This window comes from Cyrtonyx montezumae, unplaced genomic scaffold (assembly GCF_038088225.1).
Source record: "Cyrtonyx montezumae isolate F1298 unplaced genomic scaffold, pur_monq_1.0 scaffold_3, whole genome shotgun sequence".
In the NCBI taxonomy this organism is placed as follows: Eukaryota; Metazoa; Chordata; class Aves; order Galliformes; family Odontophoridae; genus Cyrtonyx; species Cyrtonyx montezumae.
Genome location: NW_027072034.1, coordinates 106,624,081 through 106,640,992, shown reverse-complemented (window position 1 = coordinate 106,640,992; position 16,912 = coordinate 106,624,081). Strand labels below are relative to the sequence as shown.

The 16,912-nt window shown below is 43.9% G+C and overlaps 2 protein-coding genes across 2 annotated transcripts; both read right to left on the bottom strand.

Moving 5' to 3' along the window:
* Positions 1 to 596: 596 nt before the first annotated feature.
* AMDHD1 (amidohydrolase domain containing 1) lies at positions 597 to 7,185 on the bottom strand. The gene is made up of 9 exons (XM_065742671.1): positions 7,021 to 7,185; positions 6,798 to 6,904; positions 6,602 to 6,666; positions 5,736 to 6,013; positions 4,238 to 4,463; positions 3,178 to 3,302; positions 1,877 to 1,970; positions 1,315 to 1,475; positions 597 to 836 (listed from the first exon to the last, which is right to left on the bottom strand). Exons 1-9 carry the CDS (start codon positions 7,155 to 7,157, stop codon positions 722 to 724), a joined length of 1,308 nt encoding a protein of 435 aa, XP_065598743.1. The 5' UTR covers positions 7,158 to 7,185; the 3' UTR covers positions 597 to 721.
* Positions 7,186 to 8,901: 1,716 nt separating this feature from the next.
* SNRPF (small nuclear ribonucleoprotein polypeptide F) lies at positions 8,902 to 10,451 on the bottom strand. The gene is made up of 4 exons (XM_065742720.1): positions 10,361 to 10,451; positions 10,145 to 10,270; positions 9,899 to 9,963; positions 8,902 to 9,004 (listed from the first exon to the last, which is right to left on the bottom strand). The coding sequence occupies exons 1-4, from the start codon at positions 10,361 to 10,363 to the stop codon at positions 8,938 to 8,940; spliced, it is 261 nt and encodes an 86-aa protein (XP_065598792.1). The 5' UTR covers positions 10,364 to 10,451; the 3' UTR covers positions 8,902 to 8,937.
* Between the last annotated feature and the right edge of the window lie 6,461 nt (positions 10,452 to 16,912).

Genomic DNA, 16,912 nt, shown 5'->3' with positions numbered 1-16,912 from the left:
TGTGCTCTCTCTATCCAATAATCTCTACTTAAAACACTGTAACAGCTTAAACTCCACAGCTGTATCACCTTTTGACTTTTGACACTGTCTTCCACAGCATCCTTGTATTTCAGCAATCCAGTGGCTGCTGTACCACTTTGCTTTTTCCTCTCCCTTTTTCTTATGCCTGCTGTGAGATCCTAAACGTGGCAGGATGTTGCAGCTCAGCTGTTAAGAGATACCTTGTTGGATCCTACTGATTTTCTGCAGAAACCAAGAGACTTGACTTCTCAGAACAGTAAGACGCTGTGCTTCCTACCAGGTCTGTGGTCCCTGGTTTCTGCTGAGAACCAGCAGACCTGGGAGCTATGGAAGTTTCTTCAGGGTGTGATGGCCTCTCAGTGCTGCCAAAACCATAACAAACATGCATGCCTGAGACCCTGGCCCTAGGCTACAGGTTACATAACACTGCTCTTCCCCATTAATCTTACCTGGACCGAAACTTCTTTCTTCATTCAGAAGTCATTTCTTTGTGTGTGGTTTTTTTTTTCAAACTTAATGATTTTCCAGATTAAAATGTATAGGAAGTATCTTCATTCAAATAGATATAATTGAAATTTTGCTTGATAAAGTTTATTTGAATAAAAGGAGTGGTAGGATGAGCAATGAAACAATTAACTAGTAAATACAAATCTGATGTGTCTGTCGCTTTGAAATAATCCACGCAAATTATTGTCTTCTTTCAGTAACTGCTCATTATCCCATAGCTCTCATTTTTATAGACAACTTTTCCTTTAACTATAACATAGTCGATCAATGGTTGATGTCCCCCAAACTGGTATATCAAGTGCTCCCACCTAAAAAGACAACAAGATGTTTAAGAATATCCATACTTGCATAAAAGCAGGTCACACAGCTAGTATTTCTGGCAATTAAAAAGCATTTGCTTTAGCCATGGGGAAGCACTATGCCATGTCAATGACAATTCAGAATTCCATGTTTACATGTTGATCACTTGTTGCATGAATACAATGAAATAATGTACAAGAGCACAGCACAGTAGAATTCCTTCCACAAAATAAACAAATTTACAAATAATTGGTAATTGGGCAATTGCTACTTGTAATATTAACCCTAGAAGTCTCAGGCCTTATCCTCTACTGAAGCAATTAAGGAGAATGAAAGTGGATCTCAAATGTTAGCAGTGTCCCCTTCTACAGATGAAAATAACTTCTAAAGCACAAGGATCACATTAAACTCTCCATTCTCCATGACATGGTGAAAACCTAAGTCCCTTATGTTAAATCAGGTTACAAACAACAATGAAGAACATACCTTGATGAATTTATAATAACAAGATCCCCCTGCTTGCCAATCTCTATGGAACCATGTGTGACTGATTTTCCCAAAGCATAAGCTGCATTAATGGTGGCAGCTGCTAGGGCTTCATTCATTGACATCTTCATGTTTACGCACGCCAGATGCATCACCATAGGCTAAGGGGAAAATTAAGTAGAAAATGGAGTTACTAATACACAAATAAAACTGTTTATGTCTCAAATCCCAAAACATTCTCCTCCCGCCTCAAGCAACAAAAGGAGTTGTCCTGCATGATGTAGATCTTGTTGATTCCAAAATGAGAGATGAGAAATCAGGAATTTGCAAGCTTATTTTCTTAGCCTCTTAGTGCATTTGAAAAATCAAACCCCTTCAAGTTTCAAGAATTTCTGGCAAATAGTACCAACCCACATAAACAGACAGGACCAAATGTCCAAGCTGGGCACGCAGCTCTCTTTGTGGATATGAGAATGTTTGAGGCATGTAAGATCTATACACAAGTTGCACTAGCAGAAGATTTTGTAATTCCATGTTGCTCTAAGTATTAGGAATGGCTTACCATTGAAAAACAGTATGCATTAGGATTAAAATCACTGCCAAGAGCAACAATAACTCCTTCATCTAACATTTTTCTAGCTTGAGGTTGCTTCAATCTAGAGGGAAAAAGAGGCTTGTCAGTACCATTCACATAGTTATTAACATGATAAATTACAAAAGCAAAAGTCACCACTCAGTTTGTGCTAATTTCAGCTACATCAATCCCTTTGGTGATGAAAGGCCAAATTCTCCTTTTGGCTACCAATCACCTTATGAATAGTATAAAAATGGAAACTGTGATCCACTGATTCTGCAGTAACAGCGTGTGACAGCAGCCACGACCAAGCACCAGGCCAATGAAATGCTGGTATTTATCCAGGCCTCAGCCACTCCAAGGATTGACAAGGTGAAAATCTTCATTTGTCAAAAAAAGTAATTTTCTGGTGTCTATAGCTTCAAAGACAGGCTTGAAAACATGAGCAGTGTCATAGCCAGTGCAATAGTCTGTCTTCTCCCAGTTCTGTTGGTAAATCAGAACAGGAACTTGAAGCTGAGAATTTAATTTGTATATGTTAGGGGATTTATCAGACTTAGCAGTGTTAATGCTAACAATTGCTATGGTGAGCTGTTTCATAAAAGCCCATTCCCCAATGACATCTATATAAATATCTCACTGGGGTGGTGTAACTTCGAGGTAGCATAGGAATTCAGCTTCATCCATTTGAACTCCAACCATTCACTTACATTATGAACGTGATGCCCCTGTCACTTGGCAGTTGGAAAGTACCTCAAAGTACCTCAACCAACTGAGTAACCACCAACTAGTGCTGTGGTTGATGCCCTGTCTCTGAAGATTTTCAAGGTGAGGCTGGATAAGGCCCTGGGCAACCTGATCTAGCTGTAGTGTCCCTGTTCACTGCCAGGGACTTGGAATAGATGACCCTCGACGATCTCTTCCAACTCTAAGGATTCTATGATTCTATGAGATTTAGCCATAGCTGCTGCACAGCCAACAGCACCCAGATGCAAACCAGTGTAACAATAAAAATGAAAACACAGAGCATAAGCTGCTCCAGAAGAAGTTTTAAAAGCACTGGAGCTAACAGAATAGAGCTAAAAAACAAGAACTCAGTGGAGTGTTTGTCTTTGATATATGACAATCCTCTTGCTATACAAGACTCCTAGCAGATTTATGAGAATATACCACACATTCCATACTTGAGATAGCAGATAGATACAAGCTTACACTTAGGCATTATCAGAGTCTAGAACCAGGAACTTTGGTGCTATTTTGTTAGTTTTCCTCGAATCTAGTGGCCTTACCTTAGCATGTAGGCAGTGGTTGGCAAAAGGACAGCTGCACACTTAGCTCTTGCCATTGCTGCGATACCTTCATCACTAATTTCTTCTAGGTGGCTGATAGCCTGGGCTCCCAGTTCAGCTCCAAGCTGAGAGAATAGTCAACATTACTCACTGTTAAGAGTTAACTCAGTAAAATGATGTTGTCATCAAGTGACTGGATTAGACAACTCATTATTAACGTAAAATTTACTAAAAGAAAGATCATAAAGAATGCCTGAAAGAACCAACGAAATACAGATAGGATACTTTCTAATTTGCTGCATGAAAAGCTAATTGAAGAAATGTATTAAGAACAGACTGGAAGTACACCTTCAGTGGCATTCCTAATGGATGAACTTGCAAACTATGGGACTGCTATGGATAAAATCATTACCAACTCCCACCCACAACATAAGAAGTAGATTGACAAAACTGACTCTAGTTGCTGAGCAAGTAGTGTGACTGCTTCTTTCTGTAGCGAAGCAACATAAAAGCTTTTTATAATGAAAAAAAAAAAGTTTTTTTTAATACAGAGGAGAATACCTTTCCCACAGGAAAGAAGAAATCTTTAAATGATGGAAGAACACTGAATCGGACGGACTATCTTTAATAAAATAGTCTTGAGCCTACCCTTGACTAAACCAGCCCTCTGAGTGTGCTCACTGCACATCTTGCTATGGCTAGACATACACGGAAAGAAAAAGCATTTTCCAAGTTGCATATAGACTCTGATTTTGTCATCCTTGTGTTCACATGTATCCACTAGGTTCCCTCTCCATATCACATGTGGAAGATAAGCAAAGTCAACGTTTGATAAGGCAGTGCATGTTAGGCACAGAGGTCAATGCTTCCCTCCATGTCCTTAACTCCAAAATTGCACAGTGGATGCTCTTTCCTACTATCTATGAACGATCAACTTCACAAAGTCTTAAAAAAGAAACAAGACTTGGCTGTGAAAATGGCAATTCAGTCAAAGATTTAAGTGTCACAAAAGTAAAGCAAAACCAAAAAAAGGCTTCACTGTAGGTTAAGAAAGAAGTACCTCAGCAGATTTCATCGGGTGGAGTTCGTCACCATGAAAGTTAATCTGTAACCCTGCATCTTTTCCAGCTTGAAGAATTCTCCTGGTACATTCCAGATCAAAAACTCCCTTCTCGCAGAACACATCTATATTGTCAACATGAATTTCACCACTTTCCTTGAGTCCTTTCAGTTTAGGGAGATGGTTATTGATAATGTCATCTGTGGCTTCAGTAGCAGTTTTCCCTCTAAGGGAAAGAAAATGTTACAGAGCCATAAGAATAACAACTTCGAAGCTTGGCAAACATTCAAACCATATATGTAACTACTAAATTATTTAGCAAATGATGCAAATACAAATCACTCAACCTTCAAATTAAAAAATAAAAGCACTGTATCTTACATACGTCCAAACATGACTTACTTTCCATTTAAAGAATATTAAGACAATATTACAATTTATTTTTATAAGGCTGGTTTCTTTGGATGCTAACGACACAGGACATTTAAGAACCAGTACTTCTGCTTTCCTACTCATATATTCTGAACTGCTTATATTGTATCCTAAAATAAAATTATTTTAAATGTGCAAATGATTATTTAAACATTTAAATTCTTCTACTCCTCGCCAGCAGCCCCAACAGTGGACTAAGCAGGATTTTCATGAGCAAGTATAATTCTGTTTTGTTCCACATTAAATAGAATGATTTAAAATTGACTCAGTGTTAGCAAATTGGTGCTAACAAACATGCATGACTATGCATGGATTATTAGACTTTATCAAAAACTGCCATTAGGTACCTATAGCAAAAGGGAACATTACTTAAGGCTTACATAAATCAAGAAGATTTAAGTAAAAACATCAAATTAACCTTAATCTTTTGCTTGTGTGACTCACACAAGTAAGTTTTATGGACTAAATAATAAAAGAAAACTGACATGAACTTAAGTGACACAGAAGATACCTGTTTAACTCTTAAAATCCATAAACCCATAATCTTATTTGCATCTGAATCCTCTAAGAGAGCGCCCTCCAGCCCCAAACCTGTGGGCAGCATGTTCCCTTGAGATCCTCCACTGTTACTGAGGCTGAAGGAAATCAAGAATTGAAAACCTGAGCTCACCAATACATGTTGCCTCCCTCAGCATGTAACTCACCCAAACGTTCATGAGCCAGCAGAGGGCCCATGCTCTGAACATTCAGGTCTCAGATCAAAGAACAGCTGTGAAATTCCTCCTGGCCAGAATAAAAACCTGAGGCAGAATCTAAGTTTGGTGGGCCACAGAAAAATCCAGGTAAAATATTCTGGACATGAGTGTGTGAATGAAAAAAAAAAAAGAAAAAAAAAAAAGAGGATATAAGAAGACCCAAACTGCGTAACACAGAAGTATAGCTTTGAATATATTTTGCTATATTTTAAGAGGGTTGGTCAGAATTTGTTTTTCTCAAAATAACAGCCAAATTGCAATGCAAAGCAGTAACAAACAAACAAAATAGCAAGAATAGTAAGTTAAATTACTTTGGCACAGAATGAGCTCCACAGTAGGTTGAAGAAATGCCAATATCTATGGACTGCCTGGCACGTTCAATCACTCTCAGCATTTTGAGTTCTGTCTCTAAGTTCAAGCCATATCCACTCTTGCACTCAACCAAAGTAGATCCTGCTCTGCGCATGCGTTCAAGTCGGTGTTTGAATGTAGTGAACAGCTCCTCTTCTGTGGCCTTCTGGGTGTGTTCCACGGTGAAATGTATTCCTCCTCCAGCCTGGTGGATTTCCATATAGGAAGCACCTGCCAGCTTGGGAAAAAAAGGGAATAAAAACATCCACCACACACATCAAATTAGCCACTGAATGTGAATTTTCTATCCCAGGGATTCTAGAAAGTGCCCTGAGGTCTTTTTGCAGTGATAGACAAACAGAGGAAGAACAAATCCCCATTAATTTGTCCTCCCTCCTCCTATCTCTCTCCCCTTCACTTAAGCAAAGAAGTGATGTGAAAAATGGCATAAAAAGAATTATTTTGAAGATTTACTACCCCCTGAGCCTAAGGAGATGACCTACCTCTTAAAGATTCTTTTCTGTGGAAGAACAAGAAAGAAAAAGAAACAAAAAGTATTTGAAGATGCTAGGAGAAACTGACACCCTCAAATGGCCTCGGTCAATGTACAAAGACACTGCAAAAGCTACAGTCACAGTGCCCTCGCAGACTGTAGTCCTCAGACATCACTCCTCCTCTGTTGGTTGGATTATCTGATAGAAATCATATCATTTTCTACAGAAGAAATACGGGTATCACCGGAAAGAAGAAAGGATTATGCATTAAAGAAAAAAGAATGGGGGGGGGGGGGAGCTAAAAATCCAGCTCAGTGGCTGCATGCTGTTACCTTCATTGCAAATTCATGCACCCTATCACCAGCCCACACGGGATGTGTATGCGCATCCACCAGGCCTAAAGGAAACACGTACACTGCCATTATTCCACTGTGTGACAGAACCACGGGAGCATGCAAGTGAGTTAAACACAGCAGAAGCCCCCTACGAACCCTTCCGTATGACACCATTAAGACAAAACACACCCACCTGGCAATACACACTTCCCAGTGCAGTCAATTTTACTTTCAAACGTCGCTCCTGCAAAGCGGCTGCGGATTGCGTCTGCCGGGCCCACGGCTTTTATGTAACCATCTCTGCAAACGGGAGACAGTGCACAAGGGCCTGAGTGTGATTCCGAGTTAAGCTGGCAGAGCTCCTGAGGCACCTGAGGATGCGCTGCCTCCCCCCCAGCCCTCCTCACAGCACTCACAGCCCCACTACCAGGCTGGCATCCTGCAGCACGGCCAGCCCCGCCATGCCCTCCCGCAGCAGGTACTGCTCGCCGTGCCTGCACACCAGCACCAGCTGCCGGGCATTGGCCAGCAGCAGCCGGTACTCGCTCGCCATGGCCACAGGCAGCGTGTCTCCCCTGATGGCACAAATGGTGGCTGGAAAGGAGGGCAGTCGGCTGCCCGGCTCAAAGTCCCTCGGGGAGGAGCGTGACCCCTGTTGTGCACCTGGAGGTGGGCAGCAAAACGATCTCCCAACAGCGGAATGGAGAGTTTCTCAACTGGGTGTGTTTGTGGGTGTGCTTGGCCTGGGCACATCCCAGCCCCATGGGAACGTAACACCCCACAGTGCTCCAGGTACCCAGGCAAGCTTTATTGGCACAGACACTGATGCATCTAACTCCGTGATCAAAATGGATCTAACATGGCTTGTTAGATTCTGCTGCCCCCTGAAGATTTACGGGCAGGAGAGCTGGGGAGCAAATTGCAAATATGGATTCTCAGTTTTTGACACTCTTCTAGAGCATCCAGCAAAGGTGGTGAATGGTATTGAGGTAAAGGCGTGTGAGAAGCAGTGGGTTGGCTCAGCACATTGCAGAGGAGCTGAGGGGAGGCCTGATGGCAGCAGCTGCTCTCACAGGGAGCAGAGGGGCAGCGCTGAGCTCTGCTCTGTGTGACAGCGACAGGGCCCGAGGGAACGGCATGGAGCTGTGTCAGGGGAGGGGCGGCTGGGGGTTAGGGACAGGGTCTGCTTCACAGGGCGGTGGGCATGGAACAGGATGCCCAGGGCAGAGGGCACGGCTTCAAGCTGCCAGAGTTCAAGGGGTGTTTAGACAACACTCAGACTGAGAGTGATTTTTGGGTAGTCCTGTATGGAGCCAGGAGTTGGACTATGATCCTTGTGGGCCCCTTCCATCTCAGGAGATATACTGGGCACAGGGCTCCAGTAATCCCCAACTGGCAAGCAGTATTTATTTCTAACCAGGTGGTCCCTCAAATGCCCTTATAGCAGTAGTTTTTCAACATCCTCTTTTCTTTTAGAAAAAGGGATCAGTGTATAACACTTGTAACACTGAAGTACACGTACATATCCCTTCACAAAAGAAACAAATGGGTATCCTGGCTCAAATGCTGCACCACAAACGTGTGTGCCTCCCTCCACAGCATTCTCTCACCAGGCATGCAAAAAAACGGAAAGACAGGTGTGGAATGTGGCGCTGTACTGCTTCCAGGTGTTCCTGCTACTTATCTTGGCTTTGCCCAACAGTATCACAGTATGTACGAAAACAGAAATCAAAGAACAGCCACAGCGTGAGCTGTTGTGTCATGCACGTGTCAAGCATGCAGCACAGCACACTGTAGTGGAGCTCAGCACAGCAATTCACTCCTGCCCAGCATGCACTAGAGCTTCCCAGTTACTCTGAAGAGCTGTCACAGGGATGCTATCATAGTGATGGCACCATCTGCTGATGAAGTGCTAAGACCATTTCAACCAGCTCACCCCAGCCCCACTTCCTTCACGAGCAGAGCAGCAGCTGTCAGTTAAGGGAAGCATTAGGCCGCCAAGGCAAGTTTCAACCTTCTTCTCCCCTCATACTTACACTGCTAACCTTATCAATGAGAACATGGAATGTGTGTTAAACTGTGCATGCTGCGTCATAAACCAGACAGTGTTGGGTTTTTTTTCCTACTTTGTTTTCATACAAAGCGTTTCAGTTTAACATTGAAATAACTACCTATTCTGCCAGTGTTTGGACATCAATAAAACATCAGAGACCTTTTTAAGGGTGAACGTCCCCACATTAAAATACAAGAACAACACAAACAAACACCTGATTACAAAGTTATGGAAAAGAAAAAAGAAAAAAAAAAAACTTTATTTCCAGATATACAAAATGTCATTCTCTCATTTCTCCATCTTCTTCCTCTTCTTCCACACCTCTGATGTACAAAACATTATTGCACCTGTAAACAGAATGAAGAGTTCCTTTAGTTGAAATGCTTTAGTTTTCCTGACAAATACACTGCTTCACATTTTCCTACTTGACTGCAACCTGGCAACACCCAAAATGTGCACAAAAAAATAGCTGCTGTTGACATCCCTTCCAACCCTTACAATTCTGTGATTGTTCAGCTGCAAATACAAGTTTATTAAAGTAGTAGGCAGTTAACTGTGATGTACAAGAAAATTTTGCACGTGGATTAAGTTACGGTCCAGCATTATTTCCAAGCATGCATAATGTTTTCAGCAGCTGCAACACTAACATAAATATCCTAATATATTAATCACACAGAATCATAGAACTGTAGGGATTGGAAGGGACCTCCAGAGATCATCGAGTCCAACCCCTGCCAAAGCAGCTCCCTAGCCCAGGTTGCACAGGTAGGCGTCCAGGTGGGTCTGGAACATCTCCAGAGAAGGAGACTCCACCAGCTCTCTGTGCAGCTGTGCCACTGCTCCGTCACTGCACTGTGAAGAAGTTCCCACACACATTTGTGCAGAACTTCCTATGCTTCAGTTTGTGCCCATTTCCCCTCATCCTATCTCCACACACTGCTGAGAAGAGTCCAGCCTCATCCCTTTGCCTCCTGCTTAGACCTACAATAATCTGGAGCACAAAGGTGTTTAGTTACCTGAAAAAGGGATCATAAACATTTACTTAAACACTTTTCATTTTTATATTGTTTTTTCCCCTCAGAAGGGATCTCTGCTTAAGTTACAGCCCATACTCTTCACATAACAGTTATGCTGACATTTAGCACTTCAGTATAGACAAGAAGCACAGCCCCCAGATCTACAAGCTTTAACAGAAGCTGTAATACAAGACTTGAAAGACCCTGCTCCAGCACCACGATTACCTTATCAAAACTTCCCCCAGGTGTCCAGACAGCGCACCATCGATATACTCTTCTGTGTTTGCAAGCTTGGAACAAAAACCAGCACAAAGATTACACCAACAGGAGCCTGTCCAAGCACATCGCTGCTTCGACCCGAAGCAACCCCGGCCACGCTGCCCTGACGAATTCCCCACTTTCCCCCTTCCATCTAGCAAGGCCCAGGTCCCTCCCTCCCACCCCCCCCCCCACCGTCTCGCCGGCCATCACCTGCATGTTCATGTAGCCGTCGACAGACACGAGGTAGCCCTTGTACTCCATCCCCCACTTCAGCTTCACCATCACCGGTTTCCCCGTCAGTCCATTGAGGAAGGGCTTGGGGTTGAGGGGCAGGCTCTGCGGGGAGAGCGCGGGTCAGCACCAGCCCCACTCCCCCCCCACTTCCAACCGTTAACAACAGCCGCCCCCTGCCCGCCCCGCCCTCACCATGGCGACGGCGGCGGCCGAGAGACGCAGTCCTACGCGGGAACACCTCGTGAGCACCGCGCGATGCGGGACAACGCGAGGCAGGGCAGCGCAGGCTTCCACTTCCGGGGCACCGCGCCGACCTCTGACCTCTCTCCCCGCCGCGCCGCCTTTTCGATTGGCTACGACGCAACGGGGCGCGAAGGGAAAAGCGCGGCCGTCCATTGGCTCGGCGGGGTTGTGGTTTCGCTCTCATTGGTTGAGATGGTCAACGCCCCCGCCCTGCTCCAGCCAATAGCCGCGCTGCGAGCCGCACCGCTATCCCACGGCGCCGTGAGCGCGGTGCCGCTGTCGGTGGCGGCCGGGCGCGGTTTGCGCTGCGTTCAGCCGGCAGGGGCCGTGCTCCGTGACAGCTCCCACCAGCTTGCTCTGCCGGCACAGGAGAAACGTGGGAGAAGGGCTGTACTGTAATCTGCGCCAGCAGGGTGTCGATGATTTCCCACTTTCGGATTTAGCGGCTTCGGAGTCTGCTTTCAGCCTGCCCAGCTGTTAGTGTTTCTTTCCCGACGAGAATGTCCCCCACGTTATTCCACGAGGTGGCAGTGCTGAACTTGCACAGCGCTCGACGTGTGCCCTCAGCAGTGCAGGTTAGAGAGGGATGATCACCTCATGCTCACGCTCACTACACTCTTTCTGATACAAGCCAGGGTGCCATTGGCCTTCTTGTCCAGCTTGGCACCCTGCTGCTTCATGTTCAGCCAGCCGTCAGCGAGCACCCCTCAGAGCCTTTTCTGCTTCACAGCTTTCTAGCCATTCTACCCCAAGCCTGTAGCAACAATGCATGGGGTTGTGGTCAAAGTGCAGGACCTGGCATTTGGCCTCGCTGAACCTCACACAATTGGCCTCAGCCCATCAAGACGGTGTACCCACATTCCTCTGTAGAGCCTTCCTACCCCCCAAGGCAAATCAACACTTCTTCCCAGTGCAAGTTTACTAGGGGTGTACTCAATTCCCCCATCAATGAAAATATTAAACGGGGCTGGCCCCACTACTGACTCCTGGGGGAATATTCACCACCGTGATGAAAGTTTAGTTGCATCGATTCATGTACGTGTAGAGAAGATGCAAGAGTTTAAAAGACAAACAAGCTTTGTTCTTGCCATTGTGTGAGTGCTTTCCTTGGTCTCATTCGACTCCCAGGTAAAGAAGAAGCTGTAGAGAGCATCACATGCTCATGCTGATAAAACCTTGGCCTTTCTGCTCTAGCATTTGTGACTCCCAACCTTTGACAGTGAGACGACCTGTACCGCTTGCTAATTTGTCATATCTGTGCTAATGTCTGCACTAAGCTATATCTAAATGTCATCATAAGCCACAATGTAGACATGCAGAAAGACAACTATATTAAATATATTCTATCTTTACTACGTTGGATGCTGCATGTACTTTCAGTAACTAACCTTTCTGTTACAGAACTGATCAATCTTTTGTGCACTTTATCTTCCAAAGGGTAGGCTAGTGCTGTTGTATGGAAAGCAAAATCATCATCACCTGCTTAAATCCAGGTACTTAATATCCTCTCCAGATCCAGAATGTCCCCACGCACAGTGGTTTCAATACCTTTATATATGGGTAGGGTAAGAGTGGGAATTCCAGTTCTTCCTAACAAATATTTATCTACAGTGTACTTGTATTTGTTTCTGTGGTCATTAACAGTGAGTGTGATTTTCCTCATGTATTGGCTGGGCAACAGGGACAACATCAAAATTAAGCTAATTGTCTTTCTGACAGTAAGACTCACTGGGCACCACTTGAAGGAGAATTGTTATAAGTTTATTGCAAGGAAGCTAATGCTGAGACTATGTAGGAAGAGCATAAACACTGTGGGAAATTGCATATATAGGCAGCTTTTCATCCCCCTTGCAGTAAAGAATAGTGAACTTGGGTGATAACATACAAGGTGGCAGAATACAATGAGTTCAGCATGAGCATGGATAAAATGCCATGAAGTCTTCTTTGCACTTTTCTGACAATGGTTAAAGAAAAATGTATGTTTTCGAATGACAAGATAACAGTTTTGGTATTTTATTGGTAAACAGCACTTTTTAGGTTTTGAACCAACCTTTATCATGTCTCCTACTTGTGCTGGGAAAACTGTGTACCAAGAAAAACAGGATCAGCTACGTTCATTTCTTAATGCACTCAGTTCCTCTGATATAAGATTAAATATTCCAGCCCTATTGTTATAAAATCACCAGAAAATAGCACCATTTCACAGGGTCATATGTATCCATATTACAGTCGTAGTTGAGAATAGGAGTGCTCAACTTGTGTTTTCATAATCAGTGCAAGAATTCACGTGTCAGTAACCACATTAGCTACAAATGAGGTGCTGCTGGCTGGTAGGGTAGAAAGATGTACTGAAAGCACAGAACGCATGACTACATCTGGTGTAGGTAACTGGATAACTTGGTTAATCAGGAAACAAAATGGCTTTTTTTTTTTTTTGCCCCTGTGAGGAATTTGCTGTTTACTTTGTTGATTGAATCATTCTGAGTCGGAGACAGTTTGCTTACGTGGGTCTTCTCGTGGCCTTCAGCAGAGGGGTGAATTTCACCTTTTGTCCACTTTGTGTTTCCCCGTGTAATAGGGGAAGCAATAGTTTGCATTCCTTTCTGCCTTTGGCCAAGGATATTTAGGATATTGCTCAACGGGAAATGAACAGGAAAGTGCCTTTGTAGTAGATTAATACAAACCCTAGCTCTTGGGTGGATGGATAGGATTCTCGTAGTTACAGCTGGGTTGGGAATTTAGCACTATTGCTCACACTTTGTTCCTAAGGAAATGCATTGAGTGGCTGGACATCTGACAGCAGCAGCACATTTGGTGGAGGGATACGTTAGAGTTCAAAAGCTCACTGACATCATTAATACACTATATCACCAAAATACTCAGCAGAGGGGGCTGGCTCCTGTTCACTCACATTGCTGAGAGAACGCTGAGCTGTCCAGAGGTATTCAGGAGCTCTCTGCAATAACCTCAAGCTGTCTGTCATAAACACATTACTTAAGGAAAGTTCCAGAGCTGTCCCATATTTCAGCTTCTGAACTGTTCATTGGTGCAAGAGTGTGCTGCTGTCCTTACTGTCCCTGTAATTTCTCTGAGATCCCCATTGCAGAAAACCAAGCCAAGCTGTGTTTCAGAGGTGGGTATCCAGAATCTGAGGCATCACTGAGCCTTTTTCCTAAATACTGATGGTTTGAAATGAGGTTGAGGGTGGTGCACTAGCAAGAGCCCAGGTCTTGGGGTAGTCATAAAAGTCTGTTGCTCTCTATTGAAGGGATTTCTAGTGTGGCTGTGCCGTGAACCTTTCACCAGGACAAACTGTACTGGGGATGCTATGGAATGGGTATTGTACAGGAATTAGGAGAACATTAAAGCCTTCTTTTATGCATATTGAAAACCTTTATTTGTTCGTGCAAATAGTATTCATGCGAATTATGCAGCTACATTAAAGGGAGGCCTTTTAAGAATGTGCTTCTGAAAACACGGGCTCCTTTGCCAAGAAATAATGGGACTTCCTTAATTATCAGCTGTTATCTTCTGGTTTGGGGAAAACTTTTGTTGCTTCATGTGCTTTTGTTTCTTTTATGTTTTGACATTAATGAATTGGAGGTTATGTACTGAGGAAAACAAAGTGATCTGTATAAATAATAAACTGGAATTCTTCTGTGTGTCACTAAAAAAGGAGGGGGACACCAGGGATTGTGAAGAAGGAATTTGGAAACTGTACTTTCACACAAACTTCTTAATAGAAACTAATAGCTGGCTTCAAAATCACAGTGTTTTGAGAAATCTGAGCAGGGCTCAGCAAACCCACTTGATGTTGGAGACTCTGTGATTGATGGTGGACTGTATTAACAAAGTTTATCTGCTTCTTCTGTTGTCCTTTTACCTCAGTCCATGGCTAAAATTCCAGTGATGAGGATATAAGCCTACCTGTTGTTTCTATCTAAACCCTGATGATCTTTTATTCATACCAAAGCCCTCTCAAACCAACCAGTTACCAAACAAACCAGTTACCCTGACAAACAGAGGAAAGCCATTTTTAACAGTTCATCTCGGGACAGAGAGGAGAGAAAATGAGAGGAGAGAAGAGAAAGAAGTGGTAAAGCAATGGGACTGTTGGATGAGTGCGTGGGTCACCAGGAACCACTGCTCAAGGGAGAGAAGGTGCTCTACACGAGGTTCCCTCGCTGTTTTAGAGACAGCAGAAAGAAACTTGCTCTGGAGGAGAAAGTTGGAGAGAGAAGTTCTTCTGGCTTAAAAGAAAGAGCTAAATCTAGGACCCCTGAACTTCTCTGAAAACTCTTAAGCCCAAGCAATATTCTGGAGCGATGAGGCAGAGAAATAAGGATGCAATTCCCAGAGAAACCTTTGAGTCATCAAGGCTGACTGGTAGCTGTAGGAATAAATATGTCCCAAACAACCTCCGTGGCATTGAAAGGCTCTGAATGTGTTGTGGCTTTATTAATTTGGCCAGATATGTCTATTCTTGTGATATCTGAAGGGAAGAGAGATTTGGGGTGGGAGCCTCTGCAGCGCGTGACTGGCTGCCTGTGCCTCTCTCTTCTGGGGGAACTGGTGCTGGTCCTGGGGCAGCAGAAAACTGCCTTCCAGGAAGGGGCTGCAGACAAAAAAAAATCCCCCAACCCTGGACTCTGAAAGTATTCCAGAGGCTATGTCTGCATTTTGTGTTTAGCTTGAACCTGAGCCCAGGGCCCACGTCTCAGCTGGAAGGCAGCAATCTCAGCCATGCATCTGAGAGCGGTGCCTTCTGCCTTTCCACTAAGCTGGTGATGCTTTTGTGAGGGCCTCTCCAGGTTAGGGAGAGATGAGGGCCCACTGTAATGCTAGGTGTGTTTGTGTAAAAAGCCCCGCGGAGTAGAGTGGAGGAAGAGCTTCCACACAGCAACTAGCAAGTGCAGCCTGAGAGTCCCACTGCCGTCCTGCATCTGGCAGGAGTCCGAGCTTGTGTAGGTGGGCAAACTTTTCCCAGACCCCACAAACCCCACAGGCTTTGCCTGCCCAAGATAGGAAGGATCGTGGGAATGAGTTGGCTGTGGGAATGGCCAGTGAGTGAGAATTTAGCACAAGAGGTAGATGGCACAAAGGACGGAGAAAAACATGAGGAGTCACAACATGGGAGTCCTTTATAGCCCCTATAGCCGCTGCTGTCACCTGCATACCCTGGAACACAAATGGGCTCTGCAGCATCATGTTGTCTCAGAGACATTTGCCTCAGAGTGGTGTCTTTCTTCTCCAGAGCAAAGCTTGGGGTGGACATCCTCCTGTTGTCTCTTGTTTCTGCCTCTTATTATGAGCCCATTTTCAGCTTCCTTCCAGTCATTTCTTGCTGCTCATTCTCGTTATGGCAGCTAACTCCATAGGTGATGGGAAGGGTCAGGAGGCAGGGTTTGAGATGGTCAGTAGGTGACCAATGCTTCTACGCATGAATGTGGTGGCAGATGCACTTGCAGTGACTGACCAGACGAGTGAGGAGGAGATTAGACTCTGACTGCACTGTTTACTGCAGTGCAGGATAGAGATACTTAAGCTAGTTTGGATAACATAAACAATTGAAATAAGCCTGCCTCTCTGCCAACAAACAGACTGTGCTATGTGGGCCAGCTCTCTCCCACCAGCACGTGCAGACTTATTATTTGGAGAAGAAGAGTATAATCAAGAGTTAGCATGGTGGCCATATCTCAGCAGATTTTCACAAGCATCTCCAAAGGTACACCCTTAACAAGGACCATTTCTTGTGACATCCAAGATTTTGTTCCAAAGTTCATTGAAAATTTTCCAGACAAAAAAATCACGATATGTTTTTAAAATAAGGAGAAAATCACCTTTTTCCTCCCCAAGAACTGTTCTTGGAAGTGACCTTGTTGGCTGAAGTTTTCTTTAAAAAATATCAGCTTGGCATAGATCTCCTTCTTTCCAGGAAAGCTTTTCTAGAGATCTACCTCCTGTGAATGTTTATACAGACGGCTCAAGCCTGCCAAAGTTATAAGCAGCTAAAAAAGAGGAGCTTAGAGTGGAAAACAGTGAAACTTTAATCATAACATTTCCAACTTTACTTAATAAACATATCTGTTTATTGTGGGTTATATGTAATGAATCTAGCTTAGATATGAAATAGTTGTACCATTTTTTGACGTACAGTAGGCAAAGGTTTACAATATCCATGCTTAATGTCAAGTATTTTCTGACACGTTTTACTTCTAAAATTATCCTTCAGGTTGTTTGATCAGTTGTAGATTGTGATGGACTGATATTGTGTTCCTTTTATATGATGCTTCACAGAAGACAAGCGACTACTTGCTTTGACAGATCGTTAAAGATGGGTAATTAGAAGGGGAAAAGGGCTAGTTCATACCTGTGACACTTTATGGATTTACATGCTTCTGTGAAGTGGTCATACAGCGCTTCAGCACATCTGTGATTTTGTGGATTCTTCCTGAATTCCTCCAAAAGGAACCTGTTATCATTCTTTATCACTAGCAAGCA